The sequence below is a fragment of the Pseudomyrmex gracilis genome, unplaced genomic scaffold (assembly GCF_002006095.1).
Source record: "Pseudomyrmex gracilis isolate BER0280 unplaced genomic scaffold, ASM200609v1 scaffold_24, whole genome shotgun sequence".
In the NCBI taxonomy this organism is placed as follows: domain Eukaryota; kingdom Metazoa; phylum Arthropoda; class Insecta; order Hymenoptera; family Formicidae; genus Pseudomyrmex; species Pseudomyrmex gracilis.
Genome location: NW_018020608.1, coordinates 755,279 through 769,405, shown reverse-complemented (window position 1 = coordinate 769,405; position 14,127 = coordinate 755,279). Strand labels below are relative to the sequence as shown.

The 14,127-nt window shown below is 42.6% G+C and overlaps 4 protein-coding genes across 5 annotated transcripts; 2 read left to right on the top strand and 2 right to left on the bottom strand.

Annotated features, from left to right (window-relative positions):
* Positions 1-155: 155 nt before the first annotated feature.
* Positions 156-2,908, bottom strand: LOC109852116 (activating signal cointegrator 1). The gene is made up of 10 exons (XM_020422964.1): positions 2,680-2,908; positions 2,475-2,587; positions 2,252-2,373; positions 2,066-2,150; positions 1,711-1,975; positions 1,314-1,614; positions 1,032-1,195; positions 826-947; positions 554-745; positions 156-442 (listed from the first exon to the last, which is right to left on the bottom strand). The coding sequence occupies exons 1-10, from the start codon at positions 2,745-2,747 to the stop codon at positions 366-368; spliced, it is 1,509 nt and encodes a 502-aa protein (XP_020278553.1). The 5' UTR covers positions 2,748-2,908; the 3' UTR covers positions 156-365.
* Positions 2,909-2,962: 54 nt separating this feature from the next.
* On the top strand, positions 2,963-5,404 carry LOC109852115 (Golgi resident protein GCP60). Its single transcript, XM_020422963.1, has 4 exons — positions 2,963-3,395; positions 3,845-4,944; positions 5,091-5,150; positions 5,267-5,404. Exons 1-4 carry the CDS (start codon positions 3,197-3,199, stop codon positions 5,372-5,374), a joined length of 1,467 nt encoding a protein of 488 aa, XP_020278552.1. The 5' UTR covers positions 2,963-3,196; the 3' UTR covers positions 5,375-5,404.
* Positions 5,405-5,632: 228 nt separating this feature from the next.
* Positions 5,633-13,797, bottom strand: LOC109852078 (slit homolog 2 protein-like). 2 transcript variants are annotated; one of them, XM_020422901.1, is made up of 6 exons: positions 13,710-13,747; positions 12,945-13,106; positions 9,075-9,471; positions 8,663-8,977; positions 8,251-8,583; positions 5,633-8,168 (listed from the first exon to the last, which is right to left on the bottom strand). In XM_020422901.1, exons 2-6 carry the CDS (start codon positions 13,094-13,096, stop codon positions 6,726-6,728), a joined length of 2,640 nt encoding a protein of 879 aa, XP_020278490.1. In that variant the 5' UTR covers positions 13,097-13,106; positions 13,710-13,747; the 3' UTR covers positions 5,633-6,725. The 2 variants fall into 2 exon arrangements, with proteins under 2 accessions (XP_020278490.1, XP_020278491.1); XM_020422902.1 differs by lacking the exon at positions 12,945-13,106 and having other exon boundaries at positions 13,710-13,797.
* Positions 9,504-10,482, top strand: LOC109852083 (IQ and AAA domain-containing protein 1-like). Its single transcript, XM_020422912.1, has 3 exons — positions 9,504-9,869; positions 9,973-10,131; positions 10,200-10,482. Exons 1-3 carry the CDS (start codon positions 9,730-9,732, stop codon positions 10,366-10,368), a joined length of 468 nt encoding a protein of 155 aa, XP_020278501.1. The 5' UTR covers positions 9,504-9,729; the 3' UTR covers positions 10,369-10,482.
* Positions 13,798-14,127: the final 330 nt, after the last annotated feature.

Genomic DNA, 14,127 nt, shown 5'->3' with positions numbered 1-14,127 from the left:
CATATATATATTGCAAAAATATATATATATATATTTATATATATGTATATAAACACAAGAGAGTATGTTAAAGTACACAATACTGAAACAAGTGTGTGAAATATAGAATGTAATGTAGGCTATAGAAAACGTTGAATACAAGACACAAGTTAATATAATATTTATTGTATTATTTATTGAAAAATGTTTGTTAGAGATGCGTTGTATAACCGAAAAACATAACTTTTGTACAAAACAAAGAATTATTTTTAACAACGTGGAAACTGACATTATTAACCTAAACGCATACGTGTGCAAAACAAAAAAGACTTATTTGGAATTTGACGAGAGAAGAACATTTTAAAACAGTTTTAATTATTTTTTAGTTATTGATCAAATCGCTCTTTCATGGTTTTTTCTAGCAACTTAGTGGCAGCTTGGTGAAGTTTCTTGTCCATTTTATCTGTGACAAAAAGAAAAAAAAGATTCTTCAACTCGAATAATAATAATATCGAAAATAAATAACAATTTACAATTGTTAACAATTATTGCTAATGCTACTCCGAGTACTCACAGATTTTGTGTTTCCCTTTCATGGGAAGATGTATCGGCAACATGTAAGGATCCTCACATATAAATACATACGGACTGTCGTTTTCCCCATCCGGATATAATTTTCTGTATTCCTCTTGAGATAAAACATCGGTCACCGTAACGCAGCCCAGCAAGCAACTTGTAGGGTAAGTCTCGGGAAACTTGATACTTTCTAAAAATTTGTCAAAATAAACTATATGAAGGAAGATACATACTACAAATAATTCAATGTGAACACTTTTTTTTACCAACCGCTTTTCAACATGCGATAGATATGCTCTATGTTCGATATTTCTTCTCTGGAAGGTACTTTAGCAGCGGATGCTATCCACAGTCTTCCTCTATGTGAGGAATACCAACTTCTACCCTCGTGGCTAACATGTTGAAAATTTGTATTTACTGTTACTTTGATGAGACGCAAAAGAAAACAATTCTCTTACAAGATTCACGTCACTCACGTTTTTATTCCCGTTACCAGCAACGACGCGTAAGGCTGATGCATGCTCAAACATAATCCTTGGTCGGACATCTCCAAATATTCTTTATCCTGAACTTTACCTTCTGTGCACCATTTATAATTTCCAACTTCTTGACTTGTTCTAGACACTCCCATTTCGACAAACTTTAATAACACAAGAAATACACGTGTAAAGAAATAGAAGGCTGGTGGATTGATAGCTTTTTAAGCGGAATGACGCGCTGATATTAAATTACAAGCAAAAAAAGCTTGATGATCTTACCGTCGGGCGGTCAAATTCTATGGTCGGACAAACATTCGGAAATTCACAGTCATCATATAACATTATTCTATCACGTTCTTCTAATTCCACGTCGTCAGACTGATCAAATGACAGCTGAGTTTCTTCGATTGTTCTTCCCATAAAATCTATTTTAATATTTCTATCTAAACGTGATGCATGTTTGGCAGCGTGTCTGTCTGCTTCTTGTTTTTGCAACTTTTCGCGCTCCCCGGTTGAAAGCCAAATGTTACTTGATTGATAGTAATCTGACTCGTCATCGATCACTTTGGTACGTCGAGCGCTACGAAAGTTAATTTTATGTTTACACTAATGTGATTACATGTGTGACGTAATATTGAATAACGTGTGAAAAAAAAAAATACTCGCGCACACACACCTATTACGGTCGAACTCCAGAAGCTTGTCTCTCTGTTTGAGAGATTCTTCATATCCTTTCGGTTTTTTTTCCATCAATTTCTTGAACAAACGATCAGCTTTCTTAGAATTGCTCTGAAGAATCGCTTGTTCCTCCGGCGTACAAACAAGTTCATTACAGAAGTAGCACGGTCCTGCTCCTTCTTGTTGACAGACTATTCTCCCACAATTAAGACAATTGTTAACCAATTGGTGCTCCTTCGCCTCACAGTTACACTTATGTCTCCCTGCCGGAATAAATACAGTATACTGTTTGTATAGATTGCATTGCTGACGCGTGTTATTTTGTAAAAATTTAGTTTTTTTTTACAAAATACCTTTCAAAAGTACATTTCCTTGAGACACGTTTACAAACTTGGGTTTTTTCTTTTCTACTTTTTCAGGCTTCGCACTTTCTTGCGCCTAGAGAAAATAAAAATCCACAGTGAACATTTTGAATTGATTTTGTAACTATATTTGCTACATGATCTTAGGGGAAAAAAAAAAAAAAAAAGAAAGTTTACCTGAACATTTTCTTTCCCCTTTCCCTTTTTCTTGTCATTCTGTTTCTTGTCGTACTGTTTGTTGCGAATCGCATTGTCGTTGTCGTTTGTTTTTTTATATCCAACTTGATTGCTGTGCAATGCTGCAAAATAGTGCGATTGGTATCTTAATTAATTGCAATCTTGTATTTATTATACACACACGACGATTTAGAAAGTAGAAAAAAAATCTATGTTCATTTACCACGTTGCTTCTTAAATTCCGTTATAAATTGTTTGTGTTTTGGATTTTTTATATCGAGAAAGGATGCAAAATGCTCTTCCAAGTCTCTGTCATTTTCTATTTGCATAATATAACTGAAAAAAGAAAAAAAAACATTTTCACAACATCGTGTAACCAACAGATAGTGAGACAAAATTTTTATGATTTCTTTACGTTACGAACTTACCGAGGTATATCGTCTGATATTGGAAAATCCAATAAATCGGACAATCTCGTGTGCACCCACTTCTCCATGATCGGTATCGGTCACTGTCAATCAAGTGTCAAATCCTTTCCCGACCATATGATCTTTTCACCAAAACTCGAACGATCATAGCTCGAGATTGGCACTTAACAGAACCACACGTTGTAAACATAGCGCCGAAGAGAACCAAAAACGTGCGCGTACATAACAATATTTATCGACAAACTGGTCGTGAACACGTACTACGTAGTTGCCAACGTGCACCACCGTGGCTCTAGCGGGAACAAGACGGAAAAGCGATAACGACGAAACCGGGGCCGTGGCCGCTCTCAGAAGATACCGTCGTCCTGTCGTCCTGTCATTCTGCTGTCATTCCCGCACGACTCTCGCTGGCAATCGGTGGCGGCACTCTGATAGCGGACGAGGGTTAGGTGTGCACAGTGTTGGTGTCAATTATCGACGTGTCAAACGTCGAGAACGCGCACTACGTGTTGGAGAAATGGCGGCCGCTGGCGACGAGGACGTGTCCGGTCTCGACGAGCGCGTTAACAAGCTGAACATCTCCGCGGTAAACGATAATGCGGAAAAAAGCGACACCGACAATAACACAACGAATGATAAAACGTGCGCGACGTCCCCCAGACTCTGGGGTTTTGAAACGCGAGAGCTCTACAAGCTCGCGCTCAACTTCTACAAAGGTGAGCACTCGCAGCGCGATTCCTCGAGCGTTATCGTTATTTTATTACGATAACGATTAATTAGCTTGATTTTTATGGCACATTGCGCGGATATAGCGAACTGTATTGTATTAAAATTCCCATGAGCGCGCGTTAGGTTTTGAGAAAACTTTTTTGTTTACGTGTAACTTGTCAAGATTTCGCGCTATCTTTTGTATTAAGAAACACACAACTTTAAACGCCAAGTTGCATGTATATTGTATGATAATTTCATCTTAAAGATTTTATTTGCTCGAAGATGAGAAAGTTGAGCGCAAATAGAAGTTTGTTACTTGTCGAAAAACGGTACGTCATTGTAATGAATATGTAAATTTGATAATAAATTTACATCGAAAGAAGTAAATGTGTGTTTGAATAACACAAACTTCTTGATAAGATTGCATTAAGAAGTGGTATTTTAATTTATTTAGAGAAAGAAGGCAAGGCTGTTCATCTTTCTTACGAGGACAAATTGAAACTGGTGGCGTTTACTCAGCAAGTAACGCACGGCAAGTACACGGGTAAAAGTGCTACGCAATTGGATGTTTTTGATTTCGATGTGATTGGAAGAGACAGACGCTCGGCATGGCAAAATTTAGGAGATATATCCAAGGAACAGGCAATGGAGGGTTTTATAATATTGCTGGACAAACTGTGTCCGTTGTTCAGAACTGTGGTCGAGGCGCAAAAGAGAGACTTTGAGGAAAAAGAGCGAGTTAAGAAGAAGGAAGAAATCATGAGGCTGGAGGAGGAGAGAAAACTCAAGGAGCAGGAGGAAGAGAGAAAGAAGCAGGAGGAGGAAAGACTGAAGGAGGAAACCCAGAGGAGACAGATTCAAGACGCTCTGAATCAGCAAACGTATTATCAGTTCAAAGTGTACGCCGAACAGCAATATCCCGGCAATCCGGAACAGCAGGCTATTCTGATCAGGCAACTGCAGGAACAACATTATCACCAGTATATGCAGCAATTGCATCAGAACCAATTGGTGATTGAGGAGCAGATGAAGGACAAGGATTGCAAGGACATCGAACCCGAACAAGCAACGTGTAAAGATGAGGACAAAGACGATGACAAGGATGATGAAAACGATGCGAATGATTCGAATGAGAATATAAACGATGAAGATTCCGACGATCTGGAGGATTGGCCGCCCATCGCTCCCGCGGATCTGTGGACGAGAAAAGGTGTAGAAGAGTTCAAGCAGATCATCAGAAGAGAGGCGGGCGACGCTGTGATCAAAGTCGGTCACGGTGAGATTGTCACCGTGCGAGTGCCCACGCACGAGCACGGCACGTGTCTGTTTTGGGAGTTCGCGACGGACGGTTACGACATTGGTTTTGGAGTGTATTTCGAGTGGTCCAAGCCGGCGACGAATCAGGTGTCTGTGCACATAAGCGAATCGGAGGACGAGGACGACGAAGACGAGGAGTACGATAATCAAGGAGATCTGGAGAGCGGGTCGGTGAACGGCAATCCTCGAAATCCCGAACATAGAAAGACCACACCACCAATAAGCGTTATAATACCTGTAGGTATCTCCGATCCCGTGTGTATTTGTTTGCCGGTACTTTAACTTCTGACTCTGAGAATTGCACATATGACTTGTAGCGCATATCTGAAACACAACGTAATTAACATATCAATTACTTCAATTTTATTTTTTATTGTTCAAAGGTATATAGGAGAGACTCTCAAGAGGAAATTTATGCTGGAAGTCATCAGTATCCGGGCGAGGTGAGGATGCAAGAGATAAAATTTCTGCACAATTAGTGTTTTTATTTGCGCCAAGTATAATTAATTATTAATAAATATATATGTATATGTGCGTTTATATATTATTCTGCTTGCAGGGAGTATATCTTTTGAAGTTCGACAATTCCTACTCGCTTTGGCGAAGTAAAACACTTTACTACCGAGTGTATTACACACATCAAGGTTTTACGAAGAATAATAATTAGTATGTACGTTATATATATATATATATATATATATATATATGTATATATATATATATATGTATATATATATATATATATATATACATATATATATATTGAGATCAGATTGCATATTGAATGTATGTTGAACACACTTGACATAATTCTCTATTAAATGCTAGTCCAATTGAATAAAAAAACAAACAAAAAGAGAGAGAGTCTTATGTCCCAGTTCGAAGGGAAGGTCGTGCAGGGATAGCAAAACTGTTTACACACAAAGAAAAAAAATATATATTTATTGTATTAAGATTATATACGCAGTTTTAGCGGCAGAACCACAGAACCACGAACACGAGAACAGATTCTTTATTGTGCTTGAGGAAGCAAAGTTTCTTGATGTAAAAAAAAAAAAAAACCAATAGCGCGTTATAAAATAAAAAAATTATTGTTTTAATTGTTTTATATATGCGATATTATCTCCGGCGATTTGTGCGTATATCATTCTTCGATCCAAGTGCCTTTTTTGTTTTGCGAAAATGAAATTTTGATAAATATAATTTTTTATCGACGTGTAAATCGCTATATGTACACAAATACACACATACACACACACACGCGCGCGCGCACACACAAACGAAGAGGTGTTCTCTGTATTACAAAGAATTTAATTTAACGTACACACACAACGCACTTGTTGTACATCTGTTTGTATAAATGTTCCCCCGGAATGTTTCTCGCTACTTGATGTTAAGTAGATTTTTATCATTGTATTTGTTATAGTATCGTACGTTTTTATTAAAATGCTCGTCTTCTTTTTAAAGAAAAATACACAACACAATAATAGCATTTCTTGTTTTCAATTTTCGATAACATTTAGGCTCATTATCTTCGATTAAATTGATCGGTCATTCCGTTCGATTCCCAGTCACGATTGATCAATCGATTAACCTAATCGGAGATGATGAAACTGGCCATTAGTATTGTAAAAAAACAAAAAAAAAAAACTGTCTGACTCCGTCCAAATATTAGGCGATGGTACTAGTACCGGAACGCTCGCTTGAAATGTTAGAAACCCGACCACATATTGAGAAAAAGAATATTATATCTATGTACAAAGTCGACACCCATTCTTTCTCATCGAAAAGAATTCCTCTCCCACACCATTTTCTTCCGGCCAATGTGTTGGAGATATGTACACACACGTGTTACAGGACGTTCCGCAACTACCTTGCTGCCTTTCAACACAGCAGATTTCCAGAACTTTATTCTGGGACGAAAAAAAATCTGCTTAAAAGGAAATGTAGTCGCGGGATATACATCCCATGTGTATACATCTCATGTCAAATTTCCAACAACTTGGACGACAACGTCGTTAAACCTTCGTAGTGGCCAAAAGTTTGATGTAATGGGCCTTGTGAGTGATCTCGAACTCTTGTGTCGGCAGAAAACATTGCGCTTGTATTCTGGGATGGCGCAATCGTTTGACGAGATTTCTACAGAGCACGATGAGAAGAACGAGAACGCCCGTTGTGGCGATTACGGCGCTCACAATGTACACCTCAGCGTTCCGTTCACCGGATCTGTCCTGTTTGACCACTTCCACGCAACGTGATCGCTCGTGATCGTTCGCCAGCTCGCTGGACGCGACGAGTTCACCGTCGTCGAGTTCGTTCAAACTGGCACAAACTTTATAATAACCCGGCAGTGACACTTCCACGTCGGTGACGAACGTGGAGCTGTTACAGTTGAGTCTCTGTCGATGTATCGTAGAAATCGCGTCGAACACGACGACGGACAGATGACACACGGTTGGCGACGACACGACGGTCGTTTCTTTCATTCCCGACAGAATGACGTTAACGTGCAGATAACCATTGTCGGAAACGTTCACGTGGACGCCGGTAATCTGCGAGTAGGCGTCGATAGGCGCCTGTGCGGACGTCTCGTGCGGAAGCTGAGAATCCGCATCCGGTACATACGACGGATCTTGTCGTTGAGTCTCCTTCAAAGCAATGACATCGCTGCAGCCAAGACCGAGAGACACGTCGTCGTAAACGGTGGGTATCAGCAGAACTACGCAGTAACGATACTTGTGACCCAATTCCAGGTGCAGAGAGGCGGTGGATACGGCGACCGGCAAAGTGCAGGGATCTCGCATCATTTGCGAGTCGCAGTGCAGTGGACTAGACTCCGTCTGAACCTCGCTGTCGCCGATCGTCTCGTAGACGATGAGCGAATCGCAGGTGTAACGTTCGGTGCATTGTTCTACGTGCCACAGCAGGTTGACGCCGGTCGACTGATCGTAGTGGAATTCTTTGAGACTCAGTTGCGCGCCTGCCAGAGATGGTTGGGACACCAGGGACGGTGTTGGCTCGCCGCAGAGCAAACTACCCGACGGGACCTGCGTCAGAATGCCATTTTCCAGAGCGGGAGGCGTCGCGCAGACCGCCGACGATTTATCCTCCTCCATTAGACTGGAGTTCGCCAGCCAGTTGGCGAACTCGAGCAGAGTGCAATCGCAATTTAACGGATTATCGGCGAGGGAGAGTCGCTTGAGATGCAGCTTCGACATCGGCACGTCGCTCGCCACGATTGTGATGTCGTTGTCGTCCAAACGTAAATCCTGCAAACTCTTGAGCGGAACCACCAAGTCAGCTGACAACGTCCGCAAGAAGTTGTGCGTTAGATCTAAGGTCGTCAACTTGTCAAGATGCGCCAGGGAGGCGCTGGACACGGCAACGATACGATTGTTCGCTAAGTCCAATTGCGTCAGATTCGATAGATGTTTGAATGAGTGATCCTCCACCACGTCGATCTGCGAAAATTGAATTACACTGACATTTATCTCCATTTCTTATTAAAAAAAAAAAAAAAAAAAAGAAAGTAATTGCATTTACCTGATTATGACTTAGACTTAGATAAGTAAGATTTTTGAGACCCATGAGGGCTTCCTGCTTGACGTTAACAAAACTGTTCTCCGACACGGTGAGGAAGTGGAGCCGAGGCATTTGCGGCAACAGATTGGGACTCATCGAGCCTAGTAGCAGATTATTCGACAAATCGAGCTCCTCCAATCGTTTCAAACCTCTCAAAGCGGACAGAGCGGACACGCTCAAGCGATTGCCGCGCATTCTCAGCGAGCGCAATCCCGGTAAAGCCAGAAAGGCTTGCGGCGACAATTGTGACAGCAAATTATTACACAAGTCCAAATGGGTCAGGTTTGACAGTCCCTGAAATGAAATGTTCCGGGTGCGATTAGAAGTGTAAAATGAAGGGGTTAATCTCGCAGAGTTGCCTTTTGAATCGTACCTTGAACGAGTCCGCTTCTAATGTCTTCAATTTGTTGTGGGACAGGTCCAATCGATCCAGACCGACCAGATGCGACAACGCACTGGTGGGAACCGAGTCCAGGAGATTGTTCGGCAATCCGAGCGCCTGTAACGGACGCGCCAGTGCGGTGAACGCGTCCGCGTGAACGTATTTCAGTTCGCCGGTTGAAACAACCAAACCGTGAAGTGCGACGTTCTCGAGAAACCGCGCCGGCAACAGAGATATCCCCGTCACAGTTACGTCCAGCAGCGATATCGTGTCCGGTCGGCTGTGCTTCAAGTGCTTGCTGATCGACTAAGAAGAAAACACAATGAATAATCTCTTCGCCTCCTCTTCTTTCTCAAACATTTATTATTAGTTCGCATCGACAACTACATGGTGGCAAACTTACCTGCAACGCCGTTCTATCGCCGGCACACCTGAGCGTATGTGGAAAATCACATGAACACTCCACGCCCGGTTTAGTGATGTTCGGACACTCCCAAGCAGCGTCAAAGAAAGTCGACGGCAACGGCGATGAGGACACAACTTCCGGAATGCTCTCGTTCTTCGCCGGTGAGGTCGACGGCGATGGCGATGAGGACACAACTTCCGGAATGCTCTCGTTCCTCGCCGGTAAAGTCGACGACGATACGTTTGTCTCAACAGCGATCGTCGTTGGACCGAACGACGTACTTGTTGTCCGCAACATTTCTGCAGTTGTCGTGACGTCGTCTGTCGCGTCGAAACACGACGCCGTCATTATTAACAACACCAAAACGAGCAAATCTCGAAATAGTCTCGGCATCCTGGAAAAAAGAGATATGTTTATATATTTCTTTATTGTATAAACATTTTTTTCCTCCTCCTAAATCAATTATGTTACAAAATATCTCGATATTTACGACACGTGCAAGTTCAGTTTTAATAACGCCACATCTCCGCGATAACCGCAGATTGACAAATTTTTGACGTTCGAGACGTTGACAATATCACAGAAAAAAAACAAGCGTAAATTAACAAATAAAATAGTTTTCGAATACAAAAAATTACAATTCTCTTTCGAAATGTCTTTTTCTTATTACAACGACTTGTGGCTGGTCACGAGAAGCGATTTGGAAAAATTACTCGAGCTCGAACGAGCGGCGCAAAAAACTAAAGCGAAAAGAGCCGAAGCTTTGGATTCGGCTTTATCTTTGTACGTGAGGTGAGAGGCTCTGTAAAAAATACATTATACAAAATAACTGATTAAAAAAAACATATTAATTAACGATATATGTTACGTCAACTATATATATATATATATATAGATATCGCAATCTCGTGAGGAGACTCGTCATATGCTACGATCAAATGGTGCAGACGCAGAAACGGGAATTGGTCAAACAAGTGTTGGACTGCGCCGTCGGACGGATGTTAGAGTACAAGAAATTAATCGGCCGACTGGATCGCACACTGTCGGACTATCAGTACGTGCGTTTCTGCGATTTAATTAGATCTCAATTGGACACAACGAGGAATCATGTTGTATTTAAAGGTGGCCCGACGATATCTTGAATCAAATGAAATTCACACCGGACGATATTGAACTGTTGATACCAGCGGTTGGCCGGGAACGCGCGGAGGAACGCAGAAAGTTCGTTCAGGAATTAATAGAAAGTGCTCAGAGAGGTGTGTCAATGTTTTTTTATTTTTTTTTTTTTTAAACTGACAACAAAATGTTTCTGAACAATCGCCGGAAAACACAACTGGATAAGAAAATTGGCGGAGAAAAATTTGCGCGAGAAGCTCGCAAAACCAACAAAGATAGGGGATTGTTAATTGTTTAATCATTCGTAGTACCGGTAAGGGAACGCAGTGTCTCGACGATGCGCATCGAGAGCGCGACCGAGGTGGAAGACGACGAGACGGTGAGAACGCCGCGCGGATTGCGAAGAAGATTGCGCGTGCGACCACCCCCGGAGGTGGCGATTCGCGAGTCGCCGGAGGAAACAGCCGCGCGGGAAGCGAAACTCGCCGCCGAAAGAGCTCGGCTCGACGCGATTTTACTGATACAGAGTCACGAGAGGGCTCGAAAGGGACGCTGCGATGGTGCGGAAGGTACGTCAAAAAAATAAATAAATAAATAATAATTTCACGAGAGTACAAGCGGATTTGTTGTAGCGAAATAAACTGTTCCGCGCAGTTAAACGGATGTTCGATTACAACATCAAAGTGAGGATCGGAGAAATAACACCGAGAAAAGTGGAGCGCGCGAAATACATCGAGTCGGCGGTGACGATTCAACGCGCGTGGCGACGTTACGTAGCGAGGAAGAACACGAGAAAACGAATCGCGCGTCTCGAGGAAGTTCTGGGTATGACGATACCGAGCTGGCGGGATCGCGAAACGTTCGCGAAGGACGAGCAGAATTTCGAACGGCGACGCGGCCTGATGCCCGCGTACGACGCGCACGTTGAAGCCGCGTTCAGCGACGAGCGCACGAGGGTAAAAAACAAACATGTTGCGAATTGAAAACAAAAAATGTATAGAATATCGTGGGAGAGAGAACGGGTTTGATTCGAAGCGCGCAATTTTCCTGGAAAGCTATGGAAGCTCAGAGGACCCGGACTGATGGAGGACATCACCGACGAGATTCACGAGTGGTTCGTCGTCTGGTACGACGCGACGGGACATTACGGCGTGTATCCGGCGGCAGAATTCGGTGGCAGCGTGTTGATCGCGACCGGGCAGACCGTGACGCCCGAAGAATATCTGATGGAAACGCTGGCGAAGGAGAAACCAAAAGAAGCCAGACAGGAAGCTCCCAAAGCCAAACCACCACTACCTGTTGTCGAGCGCGATCGGCAGAAGAAGTCGCGCGAACCACTGTCCTGCTTGGAGGAGGCGAACGCCGATTTCATTCGAGACTGGAGTCTTCGCGACGAGGAGGGCAAGGATCTGAGAAGGGAAGTCTATCTGGATCTGATAACCGATAAGCTCTGCCACGAGCTGCAGCTCGAAATTCGAGAGATAGTGGACGAGCTGATGAGAGTCGAGCTGGATCTGTTGAACAAAGCGCTGCTGAACGATCACAAGTACGACGAGAAGAAATTTGTGATCCCAAAAGTGGAGAAAGGTTATCGGAAAAACGACGAATTAACAATAATTTGTGTCCTCTCGTTGTGTTCATTAATTCCCGTGTTCTTGTTCCCTTTCTATCTTCCCTCGCGACACGACCTCGGATTAAAATTTCTTTTGAAAACGCAGTCGAATCGCTGATTACCGATTTTCAAATCACTAACAGAACACGTGTATTTGTATTCTGTAAAATACTTAGACCTAATTCGTTATTCCAACAACACGTAGATTTTGTCAAGAAGAAACGCAGACCAAAAAAGAAAGAAAAACTAGAAGACGTGGCCGTTGAGGAACTCTTCAGCGAGTTGGTGGAATCTAATGTCATCAGGAACTACGAGACCGTTTATCTTCGCGATTGGGACGGTGATCTCTCCTATCAGAATTACGAGGCGCGTCGCGAGTCGCGAGATTACACGCACCGGCTCGGCGAAGTCAGGCAACTCGTCGCTGAATACTGCGTGCTGCCTTTAATTTCGAAGGAGACGCATCAAATCGCGCCGCTCGTACGTTCCGTTTGCGTTTGCGGTTTGCCGGGAACGGGAAAGACTTTTCTCGCCAATGCTATTTGCACCGAGGTGATTTATTATTACCGTTTGATTATCGATTACAAAAGCGATCACACGAGATGTAAGTATGCGGGATAAAATGAATAATATGAATTTCCGAGGTCGGCGCGTTGCTCTTCGACGTGTCGGTTTCTGTTCTGTTTGACAAATACGTCGGTAAACGGGAAGAGCGAAGACTCATGGACATGATTTCCAAAGTGGCTCGCGCGTACGCGCCTTCCATCATCTTTCTCGAAGCTGGCGAGAAACCCTGGCTGAAGAAAGTCCCGGCCGACGAGCAACATCTTCAACCCAGGCGATTTGCCAAATCCTTCGTCAAACTGACAAAAGCCATCAAACCGGGCGATCAAGTACGCGCTTCAAAATTTCTCACATCGTTTCTTCTTATCGCGCGCACATAATGCGAATTGAACACGCACTGCTGCGAATTCTATTGACATGTAGCAATGCGTCAACAGATATTATTTCTCGCGCTTACCGCGGAACCGCAAAATGCAAAGGGCGCCTTTATCAGGTTCTACAGTAAATTCATAATGGTCCCCGTTCCGGACTACAACACATTGTACATGTATTACAAGAATCTGTTGATGAAGTACCACGGCGTCGATCGTGACATCGAGGTCTCCTGCTTGGCCAAGATGTCCGTTGGAGTTCCTCTGGATTTCATCCGGCAAGCCGTGGAGAAGGTGCTGTCGTTGCGACGAAGAATCACTCTCAAGTTCAATCCCTTGAATCCGGCAGAGATCATGAACGAGATACTGGAGTATAAACATCCTCGTGAGAGCACAGAAGCGATCGACAGATTCAAGAAGCGCCTGCTCGCCAGAGAGACTAAAAAGTGACTTTGATCGCCCTTCGTATCGTGAAATGTAAATTTCGACACGATTGTATTTTTTTATTGAAATATACAAGAGCGACGAAAATGTTACACTTCTATCGTCCGTGTGACGTAGTCAAAAATATAAGTAAGTTTTTTTTAAATAATATTTATATTATATATACAATATTATATAACAAAAGTCTGTTTTAGAGTTTGACCCAAAAAAATTCTCAAAAGTTTTACTTCGTTTCTATCGGAATTTTCATACAAGCTGTAAATTGCTCGGATTTTTTGTCACAACAAATATGAATTATTTTTTCGCAATCCTCAGAATCTCAGAATAAAAATATCCGAATAAATAAAGAAAATTATTTCACTTAAAAAATTTTCATCTCGCGAATAATAAATTTCAGAGAGAATACATTTCTATGAGACATAAAACTAAATAAACTTTTGAGAATTTTTTCGGGTCCTCGAGAAAGATTTTATTTGATTAGAAATATTCCGCGTTCAAACATTAAACTGGGAAAACAATACGTACCTACAATGTGCGATGTGTGCGTCAATTTCGAGCGTTTCCTCAACCCTTGCACCCTCCCACACCTGACCTCGGGCTCAAAGCGGAGGAGGAATCCAGTAGCACCCACACCAGTGAAGTGTCCGCATCGTGCGATTCGTCCTACATACGTAGAAAGCGGTCTTCAAATTCGAATATAATCTTGTACTCTACCATATCTCTCTCTTTCCGTTCTTTCTCTTGAAATTCTTCTCAACCGTTTGTCTCCCACGTCTCACGGTGAAATTTTTTTGAAGAACACTTCTCTTCGCGAGAGGAGGAGAGATGGGTGATAACTTATCTCTTACAGTATCGCCGCATGATCTCGCATGTGTGCGCGAGGATCTTTCTTTGATCGGGAGGAGAAATTTTTTGTCGAAAGAAAGTGAATTTCAACAAACAA

Coding starts and splice junctions, on each gene's coding strand:
- LOC109852116 (XM_020422964.1), bottom strand. CDS start 2,747: ATGGAGAAGTGGGTGCACACGAGATTGTCCGATTTATTGGATTTTCCA. Junction 2,151..2,251: donor AGGGGAAAGAAAATGTTCAG/GTAAACTTTCTT, acceptor TATTTTCTCTAG/GCGCAAGAAAGTGCGAAGCC. Junction 948..1,031: donor CTGGTAACGGGAATAAAAAC/GTGAGTGACGTG, acceptor TCAACATGTTAG/CCACGAGGGTAGAAGTTGGT.
- LOC109852115 (XM_020422963.1), top strand. CDS start 3,197: ATGGCGGCCGCTGGCGACGAGGACGTGTCCGGTCTCGACGAGCGCGTT. Junction 4,945..5,090: donor CAATAAGCGTTATAATACCT/GTAGGTATCTCC, acceptor TATTGTTCAAAG/GTATATAGGAGAGACTCTCA. Junction 5,151..5,266: donor GTCATCAGTATCCGGGCGAG/GTGAGGATGCAA, acceptor TTCTGCTTGCAG/GGAGTATATCTTTTGAAGTT.
- LOC109852083 (XM_020422912.1), top strand. CDS start 9,730: ATGTCTTTTTCTTATTACAACGACTTGTGGCTGGTCACGAGAAGCGAT. Junction 9,870..9,972: donor GCTTTATCTTTGTACGTGAG/GTGAGAGGCTCT, acceptor ATATATATATAG/ATATCGCAATCTCGTGAGGA. Junction 10,132..10,199: donor CGCACACTGTCGGACTATCA/GTACGTGCGTTT, acceptor TTGTATTTAAAG/GTGGCCCGACGATATCTTGA.
- LOC109852078 (XM_020422901.1), bottom strand. CDS start 13,096: ATGATCTCTGCCGGATTCAAGGGATTGAACTTGAGAGTGATTCTTCGT. Junction 8,978..9,074: donor GCGATAGAACGGCGTTGCAG/GTAAGTTTGCCA, acceptor TTTTCTTCTTAG/TCGATCAGCAAGCACTTGAA. Junction 8,584..8,662: donor TAGAAGCGGACTCGTTCAAG/GTACGATTCAAA, acceptor ATTTCATTTCAG/GGACTGTCAAACCTGACCCA.